Source organism: Polyergus mexicanus, unplaced genomic scaffold, assembly GCF_030449975.1.
Source record: "Polyergus mexicanus isolate NDT 795.1 unplaced genomic scaffold, iyPolMexi1.0 SCAF_2, whole genome shotgun sequence".
Lineage (NCBI taxonomy): Eukaryota > Metazoa > Arthropoda > Insecta > Hymenoptera > Formicidae > Polyergus > Polyergus mexicanus.
The window spans coordinates 2,380,460-2,407,650 of NW_027223322.1; the positions used below are offsets into that span (position 1 = coordinate 2,380,460).

Consider the following 27,191-nt stretch of genomic DNA (forward strand, 5'->3'; position numbering starts at 1 on the left):
TTTAATCAAAGTTTATTAAATTTTTTAATTTAATTAAATTTAATTACGTTGTATATCTTGAAGTATAAACGTTTTTGTTAATAATTGCTTTTAGAAGGTAAATTCTTACGTACAGATATTGAATAACTTTTCGCTTTCTATTCCTTTAAAGAATCAAGTCATTATTTCGCGTAAATCTCTCAAATTTACTGTTGAGAGATACTTGACATAGACGTAGAAGCATCCTTGAACAAAAGCCAAATTCTCGATCGCTGTTACGCAGTGGTACAGAGAGAACAACAATCGTGGTACACGTAGTCTGTATTTAACCGACGATTGCTGTTCCGGGGAGAATGATACCGGAGCACACAGCTGTTAACTGCCAGAGACACGTTCTAACGATCCTGGCAATCAAGCCGAGAGGAAAAAGAGCCGGTGACTAGCCGTTCACTAACAGTTTTCGCTATCCTTGCTTCCGGTTGTTTGCGATTAGCGACGCAAACGTTTAGAAATTAGCGAAAATGAAAAAGGCGGGAACCAAAGTGTCAATTATCTCGACATACGTATAAGGAATTCAGAATAAACATGGAGAGAAAGTTGAATTTCAGAATATTCATTTATTTATTGTAGCGAAAAAGAATAAAAGATAGATATTAAAGTTTTTCCCTTTCCTGAAAAATTCAGCGACTCACAGTCAGCTAGCATAATTTAAAATTCAGATTGTCAAATGTGGATGATACGAGGTTGTATAATTTCTAGCGTTATAACGCTGAAATCGATTCTTGTATGAAATAAAAACACGTTACGAGGACACGGGGACGAAAGTTTTGCGATGCAAAAGATGTATGTGTACGCTTTCGATAAAGTATATTTGAAATCAGAAACTGGGACGGTAACCGCATTCATGGAGCGCATGGGAGCGCATTCCGCTCCATCGCGGCGAGAAATACGTAAACAGACAAACAAGAAGCTTATACGCGTAAATAGGGTAAACAGATTTGCTTTCAGCAAAGTTTCTGCGCGCGCTACTGTATAGGAAATGCGATTTTTGTTCACGTCCCCTTTCTCTTTCTCGTGCGGCGCACCGCGCGCATAATTAATCCTTCGAGAGTTGAACGTTGCGTATTTTACCATCCGGCAGAGTGGTTTTGGTTTTCCTCTTACGCGAGCGAAAGCAGGGATAAATAAAATCCGAGGGCATTGAAAAGATTTTAATTCCACCGGCATCGTTTCGAAAAATGTCTCAGAGTGTATTCTCAGAGAGAAAGAGAGAGAGAGAGAGAGATACGCAAGAATAAGATATTATTATTTGACATTAATAAAACATTAATATATAACAAATTCTTTGTTTCGCTCGATCGTTGTATCCCATTACGTCATCCTATCAATTTTAACAATTGTAATGACACAGTCATGATTTTATAGCCCCGAATGGATTAAAGTGAAATTAATTTAACGTTGCATATTGTACGCGCGTTTCCTACTTTACGTCATTGCAATAGAATAATTTAATGCTACGTATCGGACACGCATCTCCTATTTTATCATGTAACTACAACAGAATAATTCACGGGGGATTATGTTATCGTTAACGTAGCGAATGTATTCGTTCGATAGCGGAATGACAAAGTGTTCGATAACGAAGAGCTCAAGTGTATTTGTTACATCGTTATAGTAACGACGCTATTCGTATCCATGTAATGTCCATGCCGTATATATAAACACTCATATACATATATATATACGCGCACAGATTCTGACGTTTAACGTCGAATTCGAGATATTTCGTAAATGAGGCGGAAACTAACTAATAATCATGTAACCGTTGCCGTTGTATCAATTATGCTGTCGGAACGTGGCGTGGCGTAATTTCACATGGAATTTGATTAAATTGTAATGAAGTTCCTCTAATGGCGACCGCATATATAAAGGAGACGAATGCGCGCGATTCCTCCGCGGTTCCTCGAATCCTGAATAATTGTTATGGTATGATTACTTGACATTGAGCAACGGGGGAAGAAATTCCGGCAAAGCGGATCAATATTACTGCGATCCATACCTCGATTCCGTTCTCTAAATGTAGTCGAAAACAAAATTGCATCAAGCCATTGTATTTATCATATATCCGAATAATATATTATATCGCGTTTCTGAGATTTAAATTTCAAATTCGAAACGGGAGGATGTACCCTCTACACTTCATACGTTTATATCTAATCACTCTACAATTAAATGTATTATTAAAAGCTCTCTTGGCAGTCAAATTACTACGCATATTTTTTTAAGCGCGATATGAATATAGTCATAATTTCGGCAGTATATCACAATCATGCCAGCCTCGTCGCATTCGCAACGGAGAAACAGTCAAAGGTGTTACGGTGCATAGAGACGTATTCCCGGCCTCGAGCCGGCTGCGTCGAAATCATAAATTGTCGACACGGCACACCTCGCGACGATCTCTCTCTCCACGTGTGGCTTGCAACGCGCAACGGCGGCGCTTCTGGGCCCCGCCATTAATAATTAGAGACACCCGCGCACGTGGCGGTCCCAGTCCCTTGGGACATGCGAGCTATTTATTGCTGCCTAATGATTATTTATTAATCTTGCTGCTGCCTATTCTGTGTTTCGCTCGTTGTGGCAGTATATCGCGAATGTCATACTTAAGGTTAAACCGTTAACAGTATATAGAAAAATTAGGAGTGAAAATGTCAAGTGAAAAATAATAAAAAAGTATACAAGTTAAATAATGATAAATTCAATTTTGAAATAACAGCAAAGTTGATATACAATATATATATATAGCGTATACATAGATGAAGGAATATAATGTTACTATAAAATAATTTTATAGTATGTATGTATGATAAATCAAATATATTATTACTTGGATTCAATAATATATTAATTGATTTAATTAATACGATAACTAGATGACATAATAAAATTGATATAAATATTATGGATACGAAATATTGTGGTATAGTGTTCAAAATGCCACGAATATACTACGAATAAAATAATAATAGAAAGACTTCTTTGTATATAAACGGAGATGGAGAATTTAAAATAAACTTTCTCTAAAGCGATTGTCCTCGAAATCGAAGCAATTTCAACTTAGCGGTTTGAAATTTCGCGAGATTACGGTATAAAAGACACGAAGGTCGAGAGCCGATAGATAAGGATCGTGAAAGCAACCGAGATTTTCATCCGGATCGAAGTAACTTTCTTAAATGGGATACAAGTTTAAATTGCTTTTAATTTTGTAACGAGATCGAGATATAAGTAACTTGTGCAGTTGGCTTATGAAACATGGTTGCTTTCATGCATCGCCGTATTAATGAACTATGTTTGAAAGGCGTAAAATATTCGCTTTGGTAGATAGAATTACATTTTTAACGTAGATGAAAAAGAAAACGAACAAAAGCGTGGAAATTTTCTTTCTTCTCTGGTATAAATTCAAATAATCTGTCACTCTTTGAACGTTTCGTTTTAACGAAACTCGATTTTATAAATAACAATTAAAGTAATACAATCTCATATAACAGAATATTAAATTTATTTTGTTTAAATCGGTGGCATTTCAATTTCTAAATTGCCATCAATATTTAAACGTTTGGCTTTTTATTACCACGATAATCGCTTACAATTTTAATCCATAGGAAATGGAGCTTCCTGTATCGGATTTATTAAGATAAAAGCACATTCATATTTGTACAATGAATACGATTAAAGCGTCATATCAATGCCAGCAGAATGTACGCGCGGGCCATCGATTGCAAATCTGTTATAAATGGAAACCGTCTCGTTAAAGAGAAACACTTTGTTGGAATAATGTTACAGAACAAATTCATTTACAAATGGGCAGTAATTTTTCAATATTAATATATGAAACTTGCTTGAAGCGTTGCAGAGAAAATTTGCTTTAGATAAAAAGAGAACGACAATAAACTGATAAATGTATTAAATGTAATGTTCAATGCAAGCTTCTGGGTTTAAAAGAAGCTGTCAAAAGCAAATTATATTAAAATTTAGAAAAAGTTTCTAGAATTTCGCGAAAGAGAAAGATTATAATAATTTAACAATTTTATTTATAATACAATATCTCATTTTTATTTTTATTCTTTAATAATAGATTGTTTTTATCAAATTAATATTATAAAAAATTAATGTCAAAAAATTTTGTTTTTTTTTAATCAAGCGCGTTGGACGCAGCAGTACATTAGGTTTAGAACAATGATACATATGCATTCGTTATTCTTAATCCGCGAGACATATTATCTTGTCTGCGCGTGCAAGCGTCATTACGTAGCCAAATGACATGTCATGCTCTCGGATTATATTGTCCTTGATTATACAAATTTTATAATTGGTCATATAATTGTAAATATCAAAGCGCAATGTTATCGCTATCTTTATACAATATATTCCGTATAATTTAATTTTTAATTTTTACTTAATATTTTACTTAATAATTTTACTTAATATATGATTTAATTAAAAATTTATTATGATTAATTTAATATTAGTATGCTTAAAAAATTGTATCTGATAACCCGCGCGCACGCGATAGATATTTACTATATTAATTTACACGAAGTGACGATAATTATAAAAATATATAAATTTTAAACGTTAAGGCAAATTCTCTCTTTCGCTCTCAATAAAATATATTTTATCATTTTTTACAATATGCACGAGCATACAACTCGTCTACAATAATCTATATCTGCGACACGAGAATAGTTTGCGGTTTCGCCATTACGTTGTCAGTTCGTTAAATAGATACGTATACGTCCGCGTTATTATCGAAACGAATGTATTTGTCAAAGGAATGAACGTCGAGTTGATGGATGGATGGATGACAGACGGATTTTTATCAGCGTGACATTCCGTCGTCAACAAAACGTCGCAGCAAAAGTCCGAGATGTATCCACATATAGATCCATACATTTATGTATATTTTAAAAGTTTCCAAAAATATAATATATATATATATATATATATATATATATATATATATATGCATATCGTCGAGAATCACTAATGTGATATGAATCTGATATTTCCACATGTGATAATCCAGATGACAAGCTGAATGGTCTCATGAAACGGCTCTTCCATTAACTAATGATGTTCGCGGTTATCGCAATTTCGCTCACATTTCTTTTTTTGTAACCTTTTCGCTTTAATTTTTGAACGATCTTTACATTAAATATTGTAAAAGCATTTCTGATTCTAAATGCTACAAGCATAAAGTAATATGAACTGTATCTCTGCTATATCAAGAATATAAAATATTATTGCGATTTTTTAGAGATATATTATAAAATATTCACAGTAATATTATCGACAGATTGAATAATGGACTGGATTCTTCAATAATTCTGATTAAAATTTTACATGTATTGATAGAGATGAAAGAACGCTTCTAAAATCATAATACAGTGTTTGATTATGCAAAAAGCCGAAAAATATGAAATTATTTAAATCCATTTTGCGTAAAGAGAATGAAATAATAATTTTGCAAAATGTTATTAAAATTATACAAAAAGCCCGGTCGATTATTATATTTTTTAATTAACCGATATTTTCTTTCCATACATACATACATATATGCATATATCTCCGAAATAAAAGTATCTTTTAATTAATATAATTTTAAAGACAGTTTCTATCATTCGCTCATTACATATTTGAATAAAAAAGATAAAATTTTTATCTATGCTTTTTGGCATAAGAAATTTCATCGCAAATAATAAAATTTCATATTATTAGCATATTATTTACAATGATAAAATTACAATCAGAAAATCAATCAAATCGAATAGATCGAGATAGATACGTTTCTCATATTTGTATAAAAATATGTTCATAGTCGTATACATTAAATATTATTTATTTATTTATAATTATACATTAATTATATATATTATAAATATAACACAGTTACGCAATTACAGTTATAATTAGCTTTGTATATTCCAATGCAAATAGAAGAAACGCGTTTAAATTATTAGTTTATACATTAATAATTCGTCAGTAAAAAAGGTCTATTATAACGCGATAATTTGCGACGCATTGTCGGTTATCATAAATATTTCGGCGAGCTCGGAATCTCTACAGGGCACGGTAGGAATAATTGCGGTCGGCTTAAATTTCTCGGAGACGAGAACTTTCGCGCGGAAGCGCGACAATACGCGCAGCTGTGGATAACGCGAAAGCCGCTTTGCATCTGTCAGAAGAGCAATTCCGCCGCCCGCAGCCCGCCGCGCGGAGGCAGGCCTCACGAAATTCCACGGAGTTGGCACGATGCGCGGTATTTAACTCTCGACACTACAGTAAGACCGAATAAATGAGATTGCGGGATTAGGTAAATAAGTTAAAGCAAGTTTGCGAGAAAATTTTCCATGTAGAATCCGATTCGCTCTAGTCCTGTATTGCTACTATAATAAAAACAATACAATTAGATGTGATTTTTTCATTTCTCTCTTTAAATCAATGTGAATCTTGCCTTTTTAATTCGACGAACAATATTTAAAATTAACTGCTGAATTTTCTAAAATTTTATTCTGTCTCTTTCTCTCTGTCTGTTCTGTTATAATAAAAGTTGCAAAAGTTTTGTCATAATAAAAGTTGCGAAAATTAGAAACAGTTAGGGTCATAAATCCATATCTTTGTTTTTTATTTTTTTTATTTTAGGCAATACCATTTTGCTCAATATTCATTGAGCATATTTATGAATTTTTAATTGTATTATTACATGTTTTTTTAATAAATATAAAAAAGCGGTTGGAATAATCGACATAAAACTCTGCAAAACGATGGTGTGTGGTGAATAATGGGTTGTCATGTTAGAAAAATAGTTTGGCCGCATTGAAAACGATGTATATGAATTGACGAACAAAGAGCAGGCTATTTCCTGTGGCGGTGTCGATGTATCCGCGAAATGGATTCAAGGTGCGGCGGATACGCGCCTACACGATAACGACATTGTACGCACGCGTAGGTGTCCGCATGCATCCTTAACTAGAGCAGGGTTTCCCAAATTGACGAGGAAATTTTCAGAATAATTAATGCTTTTAAAAGGATAAAAAAATCTATTTCCTTGAAACATATATGCGAGAATCTTTGATTCTGTATCTATTTATAGCTATGAAATAACACAATGATTCTCGATACGTTTTCACATATTGAGCTATATTTTTTTTAGATTAAAAAATTTTTTAGATTAAAAAATTTATCCGTAAAGCATGATAAATCTATGTTTTCTAAGATCAAAGATTATGCGTTAGAAAGAGAGAGAGAGAGAGAGAGCGAGCTATAAAAAATCACGCGACATATAATCCTCCTTTAGCGGCAACAAGTTTGGGAACCTCTGTTCCGGGACGATACACGTTAACCGGGTCTGGATGTCTGATTGAAGTAGTGAGAGGGAGAGAGATGGAGGTTGAATCAGCACGTGGACATTGTAAACGCTTGGAAGCGCCTTAATCAGCCATTGTATGCTGCGGTAAGCGATAGCTCTACAAGCGAACGAAGGGTCGCAGGGCAGACGAGCTCTATTGGACCGTGGACATGTACCAGCGACGTACAGTCCACTGCGCGTTTCCTGACAGGAAACACCCGGATAATTCCGATTACGTAACGAGCGCGAGTTTTAATGAGCTCCAGAACCATCGAATCCTTCGAGATTGCCGATTCTCGTAAGTTGGATCCTAGAAATCTCGTTATCAATTTTTACAAACGATAGAAATATATAGCGATTATAGCCCCATCGCGATTATAATCTTCAAAAAAGAAAGATATAAAAACTCATAATTTTATAATTACTAAATAATCATTATATGCGATTACTCAAACATAATTTGCATAAAAATATAACTTATTATAAAAAGCATACATTTATTTTATATCCAAATTTTACTCATTCTATAATTCAATTTTAATTAATTTTAATTTAACTAGATAATTAAATATTAATAAAATAACGCTGATATATGAGAAATCATCGTATCTCATATAGTCATGTATAATATAATATATTTGTTATAATTTTTAAGCAACATTTCTAAAATACGGAATACTCGCAAAATGCTACAGTTTCCAACGCATATCCCTGTTTTCAGAGACACTCGGAAAACATTTTCAGAGTATCCTCTCATCTCGCATCGCTAACTTAGAGACACTTCAAGTTCTCGGCTACACTCATTCCCGATTACAACGTGTTTAGGAGAGTCTCGTAGATCCGCCCTCTCTCATTAACGTCTGTTATTTATGCATAATAAACGACGACAAACTTTCAACAAAGACACTATATCTCCGAGGCATTATCCTTCTTCGTTGGTCTTTGCACTCCAGGAGCGAAAGGGAAAGAGGGTCGACTCTTCATTTTCCATGAGGAAAATGAAGCGATAACGACTGAATTCGCGGAGAACGTTCATCGGGGAAGAAGGGAGGAACACGGCCGAACAACGGTCGAACAATCCGCATTGTTTCGTTAATCGCGGAGCATCGGCTATTATTTCATTATTGCGGCATACGAGATAAGCCGGGCCCAGTGGTGGGCCCTTTATTAAACGAACGGACAAAATAGCCGGCGGCGAGCCGGCAGAGAAGAGAATCCGGACACAAAGGCACATCCACGTGCGCTCGGGCATGTTTACAGACGAGATTACACGGGGACGAAGAAGGAATACCCCTTCGTAAAATTCTTTGTTCGCGATAGTAGCGCGCGACTGTCACACGAACTGACCGATCGGCAAAGATTTTGGCCACACGACCCGCGGGGGATGCTATCGTGGCGAATGGCCAGAATTTTTCCCGTTCTTCGGTAACGACACAACCCCCTGAGGCAACAGACCCTCGAAAGTACGATGGGAAGATCGAGCGGTGGAATGGAATACTCGTTTCCTAAGCTCGGGAGAAAAAAGAAGAAAGAAGGAAAGAAGAGAGGAAAGTGACATTTCCGTGCGACATATATGCGGCTTTTATGAAAGCTGACTTCGAAACGAGGATTTGCCCGTCGAATAATAATTCGAAGAAACATCTAGGACACACGTAGCAATTTCTAGGGCCTTCTTGCCGAAGCGTTGCGTCAATTTTATGTAATAATTTTATGATCCGTCATGATTGGACGAGTGGCTTAATATAAATTTGTAATGAACAATCGTGCAAAAGTAAAAAAAAAATTGTTCGACACGATCTCTTAACACGAGCAAATATAGTGTTTCTGTATTTTTTCCACAATTGTATTCCCAGTTATAATACATTCTAATTAATATCCTGTGCTATGTATACACATATATTGACTCACATATTTTTTCATACATATACGCGTTTGCAATCTTCGCGCGCGCAGTTTTCCAATTAACGGCGAGTCGAATGGCGCAAAAGATTGTGGCTTCTACTAAATTGACCGCAAATGGAAAGTTACGCAAATAATACGGTAATTCCTGGCTGATTTTGGTCAATTGGAAAGTAGAATGTATGGGAGAAGCGCGATCGTGATAACGACTCCTTCTCGCAGTACGCGCGCTCGCCGTTAATAGGGGCAAATTTGTGTTTACTGCCTCCACGTATATAAGAGTTTAACATCTCCTTCCTTCGCCACTGTTAGCCGCTCATGTAGCGAGATTAAAGCTGATGGCATCGTAAACAGCGCGGAATTCGGCAAGATTTAAACCGTGTGTCTATTTCAGGATAACGGAAAAAAATTTTCTACTATATACGTAATTTTTTGCCCAAAAATAAAAACTATATTATATATAATACGATTTACACTTCTATATTTTTTTTATACAATATCAAAAAAAAAAAAAAAAAAAAATTGTATTTTTAGAATCGTTAAATAATCCTCATACATAATTTTATGATATTTCGATGATAGAGCAAAAAAATAATCTATCATTTAAAAAATATATTTTTTCAACACATTAAAATTTTCCAATTTCATACGACAGATTTCATAATCTTTAATAAAGTTCTTTCATAAATTTGCGAGATTTTTAATTAATGCATTTTATATACGATATATAATATATATAAATTTCCATGGCGTTGGTCATTTTTGATATTTGCAACACGGTTATGCATTAGCATATTCGGATGGAGTATGGCGGCTGTGAGTTTTAGCGGCGCAAAGAGAGATAGCATTACTAGAAATGGTAACACTTTCTAGTACACGCGCACGTCTAATCTCGTAGCAACAGCCCCGACAGTCATTCCGTCGCGCGATCGTAAATTACTCTCGTGAGATAAAACTTTAACGCGAAACGGGCGCATTATTTCGTAGTCGTCTTTCTCTTTCTCTATATATCTCTCTTTCTCTGACTCTTTTTCTGTCTGTAGCGTACTTTTCTAAATGCTCGCGCGCATATAACGATTCGCCCGGGCAACGCGAAATCCAGGATTAATCCCGCACGTTGCATGCATCGCGCAAAACGAACACCATTTCTGTTGTTTACATACCGCCGCGTATTTACATACATGCTAATATGTTTGCATACGGCAGAAACACGCGCGTCCACTCGCGCTTGCCGGTAGGAATAAGTTTGACGAAAGATAATGCATCGACGTAGAAACCGCGCAATGCATAAACGTTAGAGGTGCGTTACATATTTCGAAGGTTTGCTCGTTTTGTACGAGTGATTAAATTTTACTCTATAAATGCAATTGTACCGTCAGAATTGCATTTATGCAATATTTCATAATTTAAAAAAAAAATAACAAGAAGATAAATTAATATAACTAATAATAGATAATTAATATAATAATTGATATAATTGGTAATATGTAGAACATTTAAAAAATTTAATTTAGGATTAAATCAGTCACGTGATTATTAGTAGCGCAAATAAAAATGACATAAATCGACGAAACAATATTATTAATATATAATTTAAAAAAAGGGTCTTTTATATATATATAGTAAAAATATCTCCAAAGAGAGAAGATAGCATTTTTATAAAATTCGATAACTCCTGAAAGCTTTTTGCGCAAAAGCGTGTATATTTTCTAGTTTTCACAAAATTGATGATACGCTCTCGCAGTTTCACATAAACGTCATGCATCCTGTATATCCTAAACGGATCACGAGCAAAATAATATCTCGTTTCACCACCAATACACGAGCCTTCCACCTAGTAGGTCCTTTTCCATCGACGCATTCCTCACATCGCACACCTATAGAGTTCTCTGCCGCGCAAGAAACCCGTGTTGTCCCGGGACGCGTAAAAGCGAAACTCTGAAAAACACACGTCTTGCGCTCGCGCAAGGCTCTCCGCTCTCTCATTTTCTATCGACTATCCGCGCGGCCCAGTAATCGCGATCTAATCTCATCGAAAAAGTCCCGAGAGTGCTGTTGCTGCTTCGAGCGGCGATATGCCACGCGGGCTAATTAAAGTCGGCCAAGATGAAATATCGAGATACACGCTCTCGTTCGCTCACCCTCTCTTCCCTTCGACGCGATACGCTCGGAGAAACAAAAGGAAAGCTTCGCGCGTTGGTACATACCGGTATACGATAGATATAGGACACGGTTGCGATCTCGCTCTTAACTCTGTATCGGTGCGGTTTGTCGCTAATGGCCGACCGATGACTGCGTCATCGATTTTTCACAAGACTTCGCAATTTACTGAGCTTTCGAAGAACGCGATGCTATGTTGCCGTGAATATTGTCGGTTCGCGACGCTAGTCTAATGGAATGCCTTGCATTCTAAAAGTAACAGATGCTTCAGATGATTAATAAGTCGAATTCATGAGAATCGTTTCGAGTCCGAAATCAAACAAAATTCTACTATTTTTTTTTTGCGCATTTTCAGATAAAAATGTCGAATAAAATTAAGGACAAATTTTTTCCTAATAATAATTTTTTTTTCCCCAAAAAAGTTTCCTATATTATTGCGGAACCACGTATACGTTAATTATAACATTATTTTTACATTATCGTTAATTTCCTAAATCATTTAATCAAACCGCTGACGGAATATCAGCTCTCGCGCGTCTTAGCAAGCAATGGATTCCGAAACGATGGACTAACCAAAGGCCGACCGATCAACCGGCCGACAACCGACTGCGCGCGCCCAGCCAGCTAAGCGTGTTCTACTGGCCTTCGAGGGATGCTCGTTAGTGTCTAGTTTGTGCGTAAGTATGATGCAGCGTGTTACGTAGACATCAGTCTGACCCGAACAGTTTCCGCAACCGCGTTAATTCTGCATCTCCAACCAAACGGAGCGGTATCTGGGGACGGTGAGAGAGGAATTGAGGAGGGAGAAGGGAATCAATCTGTTATTCTGGGACAAAATTAGGACGTGCGAGATTCGAACATCGCCCTTGGCAACGCGGTTAGTGATATCCGGTGCAGCAATGCGACCTGCAGGCAAGCAAACGTATCGAGATCGTTATTGCATACGCGAGATGTTGGATTATGAATGCTACGGTTTTAGGGAAGGCTCCGTAAAAACATTTTCCGATAATCAAACAGCGTACGTTAATTTGATAAGATTCTTTTATCTTAGAAATATGCTACTCAAATTATCGACATCTTGTATGCAACAATCAAATATTCTGGAAAATGGTACGATTGTACGGGAAAAGCAACGAAATTTCTTTGCGACGCTCACACGAGTCAAATGAAAAAAAATTTTCTAACACAATTTTACACATAGATACATAATTATTTTAACTTTTCCTATATTCTTCTATTATACGTATATTTTGTAGACGATAGCGTTTATTTTTTCTATTTTTCGAATTTTTCTTTTCTTTCATGAACACCGACAAGCGTAATTTCCACAAGTTTAATTACCGTTACGAGGCAATAGCTGACTAATCATCTCGTCGTTTCAATGCGTTCAGCCCTTTCGCTTGGCGTAACGATTTTTCAGAGCCATTTTTCTTTCTTCGCGCTTCAACATGTTTCATTAACCACGATTTCATTAACCATGTGGTGCTATACAAAACCATGCACACCGTTCCAACATGGAACGCTATTATGCCTTACTATTTGCCCGCGCACGCTGCCGAAAGCAATTTAAACTATTATTTCGCGGAACCCATATTTCTGAACAACTCACAAACTTGCGAAAATTATATATTGTACCGGGTAGCATTGTATCGTCCGTATGTACCAAACAACCAATGTCAAATGTGAGTATACGACCTTTCATCGAGTGCAAAAGCACGCGATAATTCAACAACGAGCGTTATAAAACAAGTATGCGATAACAAAACCACTTCCAACTATATAGTAATAATAGTAAATAATCTAAAAAATAGTAATTAATCAAATACACTTCCAGAAAATATAAACACATTTTCAACAATCAAATCTGTAATTATATTTTGAATTTACACAGCGAACCATGTTTTTTATAACTTGAACGTAATTTTGATATATAAAAAAAAAAAGAAAACAAAAAAAACGTTTTTTGAACGGGGTCTTTGAATATCGATGAAACGTTTTTGCGAGGAAACACGCATCTCTCGTTTTGGGTTACCGTTTGTCCGCTCGTTTACGAAGCGAAACGGAATCAATACCCATCGGATAAGCCGACGACATTGCGCGCGACTAGAGATCGAGCGAAATAATTGGCGGATCCAGCGAATACACAGCTGCAGCTGTTGCTGCTGCACTGAATAGAGGAGTACGTGTTTTGTGTGTATGTGTATGCAACGTAGAAGGGCAGTCATGTGACCGCTGCGTACACCACGCGCCGTGAATATACACGATGGCCGCGCGCAGCATCGAGGCAATAAGTCACGCCGGCGAACCGTAATGAATTAGTCGCAACGTATATACCCTCCCATCCCCCTCGCGCTCGCAGCCCCTTGCTAACTCCTTGCTTTCTCATGGTGGATCGCGGCGCGTTATAGACGACTACGAGTGCACGCCCGGTGCACGCTCGTGAGGGAATCGATTCGCGTGGATATCAATATTAATCCCCCGCTGCGCGGAGGCAATTATTTTCCCCCGGCTGTAAAAAAGAAAATAAAGTTTCACTTATCGAAAACGGATTAGCAACGTAGACTAAATAAAATTTCTCTCTCGAGAATATTCTCGAGATAACAGTCAGGTTTCTCGAAATCATCGTCGATTTCTTTTTCTTAATCAAAAAGTATAAGATATATCGCGCAATTTTCATTATCGCGTATAAATATATCATCGATTAACTTTTATATAATATTAAAATTCCGAAAGTAAAGATTGCACGAAACAAAATTCAATTTAATGATAATAGCCTAATATATAATTAAAGCTGAGACGACAAGATGCACGTGCTGTCATTTTTATCATGTGTTATCTGAATTAGGATAATAATATAATCTATATTATATTGTAATAATGCTTACATTGTACTCTATATGCAATTGAGATGCGAATTGTCAAATATATGGTATAATTTAAAATCATATAATTGCATCGACGTTTTTAATCCCTTAAATACCGCGCGAATACCAAGTCCAAGTATACTTAATTAAATGCTAGCGGAAGGTGTCTGTGACGACATTTCGTGTCATCGGGTTACGAGGAAAATATCTCGCGATAACCCAGACGACTTTATACTTGGGAAACTGTTTCCCAAAGTTTCCGCACGCGAATAGGGCAGTGTGTAATAGAACGCCGGCTTACTCCTCGTTCCTATGGGATCCGTCGCCGATGGCCGGAACTATTCCGAGAAATTAGTCGGAAAATTAATGCCCGTAGTTTCGCGAGAATGAGACGTGTTCGCAGTTTGCTTTCTCTCCACGGCTAATGGATCGTGAGAAGCGACTAAACTTCTCCCGTTTGTTAATGAATTACTCTTGTAAGTAGTAAATATATCATAGAATGCGGTAAAGATTATACACGCAATGCCCCAATTAATCTGAAATTTGTTTCAAAAAAATTCATTTTTTCTTCAATAAAAAGAATATCATTTAATATAAATCTATTTTAAGAAAGAGACGGTGAGAGAGCTATCTAATTTTCATTTATTTTATATGATGCGTAAAGAATTATAAATCAGAGATGTTTCTTCTCGCGAAGGGATTGAATTTCTTTCGAATTGCTAGCGCCTAGGGATAATTCTTGCCATACTCGCTTAATGAAGCGGACGCGATATCTATCGGCCCTTTGTGGAACGGAAGCTGCATCGGGAATTGCGCTTTCAGTCGAGTCTGGTTTTCCATAGACAGAGAGAGAGAGAGAGAGAGAGAGAGAGAGAAAGAGGGAGAGAGAAAGAAAAAAAGATGGTGGGAACGAGCAAGTCTGCGGGGAGTCGTTCGAAGGAAACGAAAGTGCGAGGCGAGCGCAAGGATGTTGCCGAAGTGGATAGTCGTTGCATTGGTCAGACAAAGTCAACGAGAAATTTCGAATGAGAGGGAAGAAAAGTATTTTTTTTTTCTCTCCCTCTCTCAAACTGAGATAAAAATAATAAGAAAGTTTCTACGTTACCGCGTCTCGTGAAAAGCGCGATGCGCGAGTTATGTCGAAAAAAGCCGATGGGTATGAAAAATTTCAGGAGAAAAGGAAAACAACTCGGGGGAGAAAGCAGTGGTATATCCTGCTATGCATATTCCCTTTATAAAGTTCGCGGGCAGAAAAAACGAAGAGTGAAATAATAACGAGCCGCCGGCAAGCTTAGCTTTCATGCTCGCTCCCTCTTTCTTTTTCTTCGCCTCTCTTTTCCCTTTCCTCTCTATATCTTTTTTTTTTTTTTTTTCTCCGTACGATACATCAAAACGAAAGGATCGCATAGACGCTTTCTCTCTCAAGCTTTGATCTCTCATATTTAATTCCCGATATTACTGCGCCCTCATTGCGGAAGCGAACGATATACATCATAATTTCAAAACCTATTAAAATCTATCATTAAAAAATTCGCATCGTAAACAGAGTACCGTTCTTCTAATGTCTAAATGCATCAAATATATACAGGGTATTCAAAAAGAAACCATTCAATATTTATATGGTAGATAATACACGATGTTCGTTATTCAATATAGTGTGTATCCCTATCTACCATATATAAACATTGATTGGTTTTCTTCGAACTTGTATATGAAATATATAATTTTATATACATAAGATAAATACACTTTTTAATATACTAATTGATCTATTTCTGTAAAAGATAACTGGAGTGTAATTTTAAATTACGAGTTAATCGCGGTAGCGAGATAAACAATAATCTGCGCCGTTGATCGCTACGTCATTATTTTCATCACTTCGCGTTCAATAGATATTTTTATTAACAAAGAATTATTGTACAAGCGATAAATTAACGTTAAGCTCGTTAACCTCTTTTAAGCACTTTCCCCGGTCGTCTCTTTACGGTTCACGTCTGCTTTATCGTCACGTTCCCCTTAATGCGCCGCGCCGCTACCTCTGTTCGCGAGACGGACACGACGAGATGCTGATTAAAACCGTCAACAATGTCTCGCCTCGACGAAGAATCGAGTTACGAGCTCTACGAGCGACGCGATGTATTATTCTCGTTGCTCATTGTACGATCGATAATGCTCTTACGCCCGTGTAATTAGCAAAAACAGACCGGCATCCGTGACGTACTTTTAATTAGAGTCCGACGCTGCTGGTCGAACGCGATCGACGAGTCGAGACTCTACGGTCTGTGTCGACCTGCGTATATATAGCGAGAGGGAAAGATCATGAATTTTGTAAAAAATACCATTACCGTAGTAAAAGTTACGCGCGATTTTAAATGACACTATGTTTAAATAAAAAAGCTCAATTCATTTTCAATGTTTCCGGAGTTAGTAAATTTCGCGGTAAATTTTTGTTTTTTGTAAAAAAAAAAAAAATATTTGGTCTTTATTATTATTTTTTTTTTTTTTTACGCGTGTGTTTTACAATATATGGACGTCACTTTTTGAAAGGAATTTGAACTTGCGTAAAAATGCTAAAAAATATTTATATAAATAAATTTGTCCTATCCGATAAAATGGTTCACTATGCGATCGGTTGCCCGTATCGATTTTACCAATACTTTCCAAATTAGTCTCGCTCTTCTCATTCGCCGATAGGGCTAAAGCCGACCGGAATCGACCGGACGATATGTTGTTGGCGGTAACCGGTCGCGATACGCCGATACGCTGTCCGGCAGCTCCGGTCAGGTGTGTCCGACGACGAACGCACTAAATCTGCGAGAGTTACACGAGAGTTGCCGCCGCGCGTATAAATGTTGCCACGGAGATTCATGGCGCAATTCACGGTGACTTGATATTGTCGGGAGAGATAGAAAGGGGTGGAGAGAGGGGAGAGAGAAACGAGAGAAATTATCCGGGCCCCGTGAATACCGGAATCGGTCGCACGCGCGCGATTGTCATTCGTCTCGAACGACCGAGCCGTGTTGATTGTAAGGGTATCGTTGCTGTAACGTCGGTACAGCCATGTCCATGAACGGGCTTTGCCGGATACGTCGCTGCCCCACGGGATCGATGCACAGAGAACGTTTACCATTCGCGGAACATTTTCCATGGACACGAGCAATAAAAGAGGAATATCGGAAGCGAGCGAACACGCGAAGATACCCCCGTCGTCCACTGTAATGACCGGAGTCTTTTGAAAAATGTAAAAGCCATTGCAGTTGATTGACCGCGACTACGGCGAGTAGATAAATAAATGAATTCTTTTATTCCGCCTTTTCAAGAGATATAAGACGTATAAGACTTGAGCGAGATAAAAATTATTTTCTCTATATATACCTTCTGTATATATTTTTTATTTCCTATTTCAACATTCTCGACAAATACCATAAATTTTGTTAAGCCGTTAAATGAGTACGTGGATATCTGATTAAAAAAAAAAAGTTTATTAAAATCATAAAAGATTTCTAACAGAATGGATCAAACTGCGCTACTTTGCACTGCGTGTGTGTCCAAGATTATATTCTTTACATTTTACTACTATTTATAATGATATTTTTTATTACATCATCCAAAAGATTCCGCGTATCTCTGCTGAGTGAATAATGTGAAATCGAGAAAAGATTACCATGTAACGAGATATTTGTTTCCAAACAAAAAAGATGCTCCAAGTAGAACCATGAAAGTTTTCGGATATTTATCGAAAATTTCCTCAATTTAGATAAGAACTCGAAGCGAGTTGTAAATCCGAAATCGGAGACAATAAAATCGCTGAACTTTACAGAATTTAAGTGGAGGGTTTACGGCGCGCAAAGGAATGAGAGATATGTATCTGCGAGAGATTAACATAACGAGATAAAGGCGGAGAGTTATTCGGAACGATTAAGGGAACGAATCCAGAATGTCGAGGTTGTTCCCCTTCCTTACTTCACTTCTCTTCTGTAGAGAGTGCACGACAACCGGTTAACGCGTCAATAAAAGGGAAAACATCGCGAGAGATCGATACTCAGCTCGTAAGTCGAGAGTCCGATCATGTATATTGGTCGCGACAGCCGTGCCGAGACTGCACTAATACGACGAGAATTATAGATACACACAGAGTTTTCCGCCACTTCCATTCGATATCACATCAACGCTAAAGAATATTCTAATTATGATATTCTTACCAAAGATGCTGTTGTGAAAATCGTCTATGTAAAGCATGAACAGCGATTATTTCCATAGCGAAATCGATCTCTTTCACCTCCGATAAATAGCTATTACTTTGGGAGAGTATACATACCTGGAAAAAAAAAAAAAGGTAACGTTTATTTTTATAAAGTGTAGATACGGACGAATAGTGCTTTTCCATCAAAAACTTGTAGATATTTTAATATGTATATTAGATTGAACGAAAAGTTCGTGCCTTTTTTTCGGTCTTCGTCTCTTATCGTTAGTAAAAAACGGAACAAACTTTTCGTTCAACCCAATAGTTTGTTCTATAGGTTTTCGAATAACCATCAATAGCCGAAAAAACACTTTTCGGTACATTTGAAATTGTTTATTAGCTGATTTATTTCAAAACCTATGGAGCCAACTACAATCATTTTGATCTCATTTGAAAGATAATTTAATATCGAACAAAAAGTTTCCCATAAACATGGGTCGAAAAATGCTTCTTTAAAAAGTTAGCGCCCAAAAAGCTCTAAAATCACGGTTATTTTTTACATGTTTACAAATATCGGGGAAAGTACGCGTCTTTTAACAAAAAGTACCGAAACAAAAGTTGTAGAGAGTTAAATTATCTTTCAAATGAGATCAAAGTTATTGTATTAGGTTGAATGGAAAATTCGTGCCGTTTTTTCGATCTTCATCTCTTAGTAAAAAACGGAACAAACTTCCCGTTCAAGCCAATATAATATATTCATGAAAAATAGTTAATTTTCCTACATTTTTCAAAATTTCTCATATTTCTCATATATATTTCACACTTTATTAGATAATATTATATTAACGTTAGTGAATATGAATAAAGGGATATTTGAATTCAATCGATTCTGCCTTTCGAATAAGGATTCTAAATTGTCTGAAAAGTCCGAGAATCATTAGAGATTGACGCCGTATTGGCGGGACACACTGTACGTTTGTATGCCTGAACGTATCGATGGCCGATCGATGAATTACATCGGCATGCCATTAACTAGCGCCCAACTGATTCGGACTCGCTCCAAGTCGATACGATCGATTCGATTTGCGAGGCAAGATGCACTCTTCTTCTTCTTCTTCTTCTTCTCCATGAAATACCCGGAGGCTAGTCAATGGTCGATAAACTTTCACGAGAATCTTGGAAATCTTCTCAGTCTTGAAAGAGAGTGAGGGAATGTGGAATAAAAGCGGGAAAGAGAGAAGAGAGTGTCCTGCGCAAGGATGACACGGCAAACGATTCGCCTGAGAAACGAATACAGAAACGGCGAGCTCAAGCAACCTGTAACCGCTTAGAAATTTATTTCGCCAAAGGGATGGCAAGTCGAGACTGTGAATCTTTCGAGTTTACTTCTTCTTTAATCTCTTATATGGAGCTCTGGCAAAGCCTCTGATTCTTTCTTTCTCTCTTTCTCTCTCGCTCTTGCTTTTTAAACCAAAAAGCTTTTACGTAAAGGGTGGCTCTGAGCGAATCTTTAAGAGATTCGATTCCTCGGACGCGGAGAGGAAACTACTCACGTTACGTGTCCGCCGCGGAAATTCGTCACTTTACAAAATGTTCCGGAATCGTCGAGTGTCTCTTTAAATACAGATATTTCGAGATAAACTAAATAAAAGAGAAACGTGATGGGATATTTTTTAAATATCCGAAATCAGAAAGACTGGTAAATTTACTGTTTCATTCATAAGTTTTGTAAGCGTGTAACGTAATATAAGAAACATTTCTAGTTCATTCTTTTTTTTTTTTTTTTAAGCCGCTGTTGCACCATTCATACGTGGACAGCAGATCGTTCTTCAAGAAATCGTCCGGACGCACACGACCGCGCTTTCATCTCGCCTCGGATCGGTGGCTCTTGAAATTTTACGATGTAATAGTATTACGAGCATCCTCCTCGGGGAAATCCCTGAATATGCCGCGTCCCGTTACTATAACACGCGAGTAAGTTCCTGCCCTTTGCTTGAACCACGATAATGCTGGGAGTGAATAGCAAAGACGTCATTGAATGAAAACTGAATCGAACTTAGAATTGAAAAAGTGTCTGCACCGCGTATGTATGAAACATATTACGTTGCGCATCGTATATAGCTTAAAAAAGCGCGTAATTTTTTAAATATTATACAATATAATAATTGATATTTTAAAATATATGTTCGTGATTAATTTATTATTAAATTTAACGATAAATATCTCTCAATCTTGTATTTAAACGTTACTTTGATTATTCCAACATTACAATCGTTTATATCGAGATTCTTGCGTTTACGAAGGTATTCCCTTACTCTTATTCGATGATAACATGTTTCTTACGATAATGTAAGTTCATTCAATGTACCAGTAATGGGTTTACTCTGTTCACTCTGTTGGCGTTCGCGCAGTCTTATCAACATCAAAGTTTACTTAGGCGATGTACTTGAAATTGATGGGAAGACCCCGGAACAAGCGACTCGGGAAAATATTGTTCCTTACTAGCGAGCAAGCGGAAAATAGCGCGAAAGATAATAATAAAAATGACAGTCCACCTGGACAATCTAGCAAGTAGATGACAAATTCGCAAAGTCCATTCGGTTTTCAAAAGCATCCATCGTCGCGGATAATAAATCGCGTATGTGGTGAGTCGATCTTTTTCTTTACATGTAAGTATTTTGTTGTTACATTACATGCTCGACTTCTATTCGAAATCTTTGCAAAATTATAGCCTTTATTTTTCAATTATTAATTACTGCTAAAGACTTAATATCTCGATGTTTTCGATGTTTGAGAAAAATCGATTCTAAATCTACCAAACAATTTGTAATACACGTTACAATAGAATCCATTTACAATATATATTATAATGTTTTATATAATATTATTTTTAATTTAGATTAAAAGTAATTATTCAATTTCAATTATGTAAAAAGGGAATGTATCAATATTCTTACTTTTTTCAAAATTTATAAATCAAAGTGCTGTTCTCTTTTCGATATGATTCCCGGGTAAAGTTTAGTGTGTTTTTTCACTCGTGAATCCTCTGCGAGAGAAACCGTGTAACAAACGATTCTATTATCGGGAAGCTGCGCCGCGCGATGCATCTCGTTGACGACGGGGCGTGAGAAACGAGGTGTACTTTTCCACGAATCCGAGGATACTTTCGAATCGCGTCGTCGTCGTCGAGAAATGAATACGTCACGCTGCAGTAATGCACTCTCGTGACATTTCTGGAGGAAGGAGAATCCGAGGGCAAATTAAATGGTGGTCTACGATGTGATAAGATCGGAAGAATGCAAATTTGAGCTGCGGCGGAAAAAAGATGAAATCCAAGGAGATGTAAGGAGAAGGAATACTTTAGCGTAACCTGTCCTGTCTCGACGCTACGCTCGGAATTAAAACTTCAAACGTGCAAACTGCAATACGCTCGGAAAGATAATAAATGATGTATGCTGCGTCGCGACGCTCGCTGCAAAAAATTCCATTTGGATTTTGCGAGTTAAATCCCCGGTTTGGGACTTGCACTTCGTTAATGTAGAAAATTTCTTCCCATTAAAAAAGCATAGAGCAAGAATAGCAAGAATAGTAATGCCTTAAATGCATTTTGTGCTTAGGGAAAAATATTTATTTTTCGTAGAAAAATTAATTTTATTATAATACTTATTTACGATATAGCTATATTCATGCATTTATTGTAGCATTATTCTAATCTTTACTCTATTTATTCGTTTTTAATTATTATTTTTTATTAATCATTATTTTACTCTTTTTCTCCCTTTAATTATCTCTTAGCTTAGAAGATATTTTTTATCGGTAACTTTCGCTTTCTTTAGAAAACTCGTTAGAAAGGGAATTTGGGCGATTATGTATACTACATGTGACATAACAAGCAATATACATAAAATCTTGATCAAAAACTCTACTGCGATTTACGTATGCCTTTTTCTCACGGTAGAACAAAATTATTCCATATTCGTATTGCAACGAGATTATGCACAATCCATTTCTCGGCGCACGCAATTGCATTACACGCAATGTAAATTTTCCATTGTTGCACGCCACATATCTGATGAATAGTTGCAATAAAAAATTCCAAAGAGTTATAAAAAAAAATCTATTAAAAATTAAGTCAGGTAGGAAAATAACATTTATAAATAATATTTTTATAAATTTTTATTTTATTAAAATTTTTTAATTAAATTTAAAATTTTATTAAATAATATTTTTCCTGTATTCTATTTTCATGCAATCTGTATATCCCAGATTACATTTTAGATAAATACTATTAAAAATTTCGAATACATCGATAAATGATGTAACACAAACTAATCATTGAAGCAACATTCGTTTGCTTTACCGAATACATTTAATGCCATCTGAATACATCGCGAATAATTCAAGCGCGAAAGAACCTCTCGCATTCATACGAAAAAATAAAGCAACGTGTATCGGCGAAAACGCGTTTATGCGTAACGTGCAGTTAAGATATGAAGAAGAAAAGGAAGAAGGAACGGGTCGGCACTCCCAGATGTATTTATTGCAATTGATGCACTTCCCCGTCCACATACGCATCACTATATTTGTATGAGACGTTATTGTTCGCGGGATATAATGGTTGCCATGCTTTATTATTTGCCATGCGGATATACTTTGTTATGTCGTTTGTGTCATGATTCGTGATACAGGATACAGATAGCTGTCGCCTTTCTGGTAACGACCGTATAGATCCGCGCAATGCGTGCACCACTCCGTTTGTATTTCCTTAAAATAGTTTTTGTAGGAAAGCGAGCGCTTCCTATTTTGATTTAAAGAATAATTCCTACCGTGTAATTTAAATTTATTTTCCTTTTTCATATTTCTAAATTAAGAGAAGAAATCTACATTGCAGAATAAATTAAGTATGATAAAGAGATGGTTGCAGAAAAATTAATGCAGAAAATGATGAATTCTATGAAAATAAGACTAAACGAAAACATGAGACTGCGATGCTTAAGATTAATTGGACCCGATACATACTTAGGAAAATGCTAAGGAATAAGTATGTAATTTCAAATTAGATATAATAATATGTAGCATGTTTAGGAAATATATATCTTGCGTAAAGAAAAAGGAGAGAGAGAAAGAAATATATGTATCTAGATATTTGTATTTAAATGCATAATGCAGTAATAGAGATACGTTACGCTAATTACGTACTCGATGTATTCGGAAAGCGTTGTATAATGAAAATCACAATGTCTCGTGGAAGACGCTCGTGGCACGTGCGTTTCTCTTTTCATCTAAAGCAAACAAGTCGGCTTGGCGTCTCGCTCTACGAAATATTAACGAACGCTTGCCTCTGGGATTCAATTTTTTTTCGTCTCTGCGAGACACATTCGGCTCGGATTAAAACTCCATCTGTCACAAGTCGAGTTTCGCGACACGGCTGCGGAAAGCCGCGTTTCCGCGTAGGAAACGTAATTGGAGCCGGTACAATACAGTCTGAACAATATAGTCGGAAAATCCTTCTCATTAAGAGGCTCTCTTCGACACAGCAGTGAAATTTCAGAAAAGTCCGTCACAAAGAACTTGGCGAATCGTAGCGCTAATAAATTTCATACGTCGCAATTCGATATGGCGATTGAAGCTTTGTGAAGCTTATACGGCAAAATAATATCATGAGAGACAATGTAATAAAGAGAAATATCTTTTCAGTTGCGTAAGATCATATACGATAAAATTAAAAAGATGTATATTTAAAACCCTTAAAATTTAAGAGAAATATGTGACAAAGTGTAAAAATTTGAATTTATACTTTCGAAAGATTAATTAAATATTTTTTTATCGCAAGATAAATTAAAATCACGCTACTGCATTATTTTAATATTTTTCTCAGCTTAGACTTAATTATTCCATTTATTTGCAGACATAAAAAATGTATTATTGTATTTAGCACTTGTACAAAGTACAAAAATTGTTGCGCCATCATAGCGCGATCATATAGTCAACCATTTCGAAATCGGACGACGTTAAAAACATCTGCCAACGATGACGATGTCGCGGACTGTACGCGACAGTTGCGGTAAAATTAGCGCCAAGGCTCGTCATTTAGTGGCGTTTCGACGACCCATGCGCGATTCGCGGGACGGATGCTTGTGCAAACAGTGCATCGCGGTTGCAATTTTGCCGATCGGCGGACCACTCGCGGCGGGCATCGTGCGGAACCGCAAAAATGGCTAACGGTTCGGCCACTCCGCATAGTTATGCTCATTGCTCGAGCGCCTCTCGTCCATCGTTCGGTACGCGGCTAATTCTCTAGCTGGCGGGTAACGCGAGCGAGGGAGCGGGCGAGCGGAGGCGCAATTGATCCGCGCACGGTATGCACATTTGCACACCCGGTGGTGGACAGACGCGTCGAGTGGTAATCTCACAAAGAGGTAATCACCTGCCCGATGCATTCATGATGCCAGATCCGCCAATGGCGTGGCACGATCATCATCGCGAAGGCCAAACAGGTCGCGCCGCTCCGATTTCATTCTTCTATCCCGTATCAAATTGAAGATTGCGTGTACTCGAACATGATCAAAGACTCTATGTAATAATTTTCGAATATAAACATTTTTAGACATTTTTTGTGAATTCTAATTTATATTTGCTAAAATAAAATTGTTTAGATAAATTATTTGTTGAAGTGTTACATGTGTCTTGAAATTTTTTTAAACGAAATGTGTATGAATCATCCTATATTATATTATTACTGATACCTCGTATTCGTAATCTATCTGGGCAAATCTCGCGATGAAAATCTTTCGCGGCAGAAATTTTAATTTAACGCACTGCCTATCCAAATGTCAGATACGTTATAGTCGCGGTCCGGTATGCAAGATATGCAACTTTGTTATGGAACAGATGTGATTTCCGCGACCTGCACGCAAAGTTTCGCATTCTGCAGGTTGCGCAACTAACCATCGCGCAAACGCGAATCGGCATACACGCACCTCTATCAACGACGAAGCGGAGTAGACGGCGGAATAAATTTGAATTTCCGATACCATCCGTGAAATTCCCATATCAGTGTCCGGATTACATTTGCATCACAGTGCACGGTCGTCCGGCGATGAGAGACGACGAGAAACGACGAGCGCGCACTTGTAAAAAAGCGCAAGAGAGCGCGCGTTTTCGTTATTATCCCCGAGTGAAACAAGTAACACACGCGCGAGCACTCGTTCCGATCCGATACTAACATTAATTTGGACTTTGATTAACGCCGGGATTACATTAGCATCGCAAAAACACTGAAACAAACGCGTAATGCGAAGAAAGATACGCGAGAGGTAGATCCGATAGAGCCGGAAATCTTGATTAGTGGCTTTTGCAAACCCAAACTATGCAATGCAATTATACGTATAAAAAGAATTTGTAACATTTCATAAATTATTACATATTATTTGTATATAATTAGAGAATACGCATATATTTTTATATACTCAAATCGTATTAAGAGTTCGTAGGGTTCTAGCGAATCAAAAAGTTGCACTTCTTGTAACATCGTGTAAAATTTTTATTTAAACGAATAGACAAATAATGTTTTCTTTGTTAAAAAATATATAGTTTTAATCGAATAAAAAATTACAAAACATTTGAAACAGGAGATTAACAATGACGCTTTAAGTAATTGCGCACGCCCGCATGGTGGCCGAGATTCAGCTTTGATAAACTATATAAAATAAGAAATAAATTTTTTTTATCTTTATCCTTGTCATTGTTTGCTTGTCAATATCTTTTGCAATTTTTCATCTTAATTTTATTATCAGAACATATATATTTTAAAAAAAAACTTTATTTGTCTGTTTAAATAAAAATTTTATACATTATGTATATTAAAAAGTATTTTATTTTTCAATTCGATAGACTCTCTTATAATCTTTAAACATTTATCAGAAAATTTATATCAAACGTCAAAATCGTCCGAATCCCATTTGCCTTGCAGCGTAAATAGACCAAATTGGAATCTAAATTGAGCTTATTCCGCGAACTGTATCAATAGTTGCGAAAATGTGTATTTTCATCAAAAGCCAATATCGCATCCGATCGAGAGAAACGCCCTCGCGTTTTCGCGGACGCGAAAAATAATCCGGCGCGTTCGTTTCTTTTGACCCAAATAAATTTTGAGGATGTGCGTGGAAGAGAAATAGTATATATATATATATTTAGGGGTAGGGGGGGGGATCGCGTCGATTCCGTTTACAAAGCATACATGCGCGCATGCAATTCTGCCCGGGACGAGAGCTACAAGTTTTGTTTGATCTTGCAAAAAGCGGCTATCCTTTTCCAACTGCCGCGTTTCTTCACAATGGAGTATGAAATTATAAGTAATGCCCGCTCCGAGCTGTATGTTTTCATATCTACAATCGGTAAAAAACGAGAGACCGTATGTGCGAATACACGGGTATCTTGCCATTACTGCTTTCTTGCACTCAAGTAAAAAAAAATTCTTCGAAGAATCTTATAAAAAAAAAAAAGGAAGATATCTTTTTTAATGGGAATTTTCTCTTTTTTTCTCTTTCTCTTCTAATTTTCAATTTTTTAACAATATATCATTAAATTTAAGATTATATCTCTATAACAAATATATATTGGTATATATATGTTCTAAATATTTTATAAAATACATCTTTTCTTTTTTCATATTATCTGCATTTAAAATAAATCTTTAAAT

General features: G+C 36.6%; 2 protein-coding genes across 5 annotated transcripts in view; both read right to left on the reverse strand.

Annotated features, from left to right (window-relative positions):
* The window catches only part of Twin (CCR4-NOT transcription complex subunit 6-like twin), a 219,388-nt gene that overhangs the window by 48,165 nt on the left and 144,032 nt on the right, over positions 1 to 27,191 (reverse strand). The window contains exon 1 of one of the 4 annotated variants that reach the window (XM_070314962.1): positions 18,510 to 18,584. The exons of the other annotated variants lie outside the window; for them this stretch is intronic. Coding sequence (XP_070171063.1) covers positions 18,510 to 18,546 — 37 coding nt within the window. The 5' untranslated portion in view covers positions 18,547 to 18,584. Of the gene's footprint in view, positions 1 to 18,509; positions 18,585 to 27,191 lie in introns of those variants that run through there. 4 annotated transcript variants of the gene reach the window in all.
* The window catches only part of LOC138944139 (CCR4-NOT transcription complex subunit 6-like), a 383,005-nt gene continuing 374,416 nt past the window's right edge, over positions 18,603 to 27,191 (reverse strand). Inside the window, exon 6 of the mRNA XM_070315063.1 lies at positions 18,603 to 18,625. The gene's annotated coding sequence lies outside the window, so the exon portion shown is untranslated. The remainder of the gene's footprint in view (positions 18,626 to 27,191) is intronic.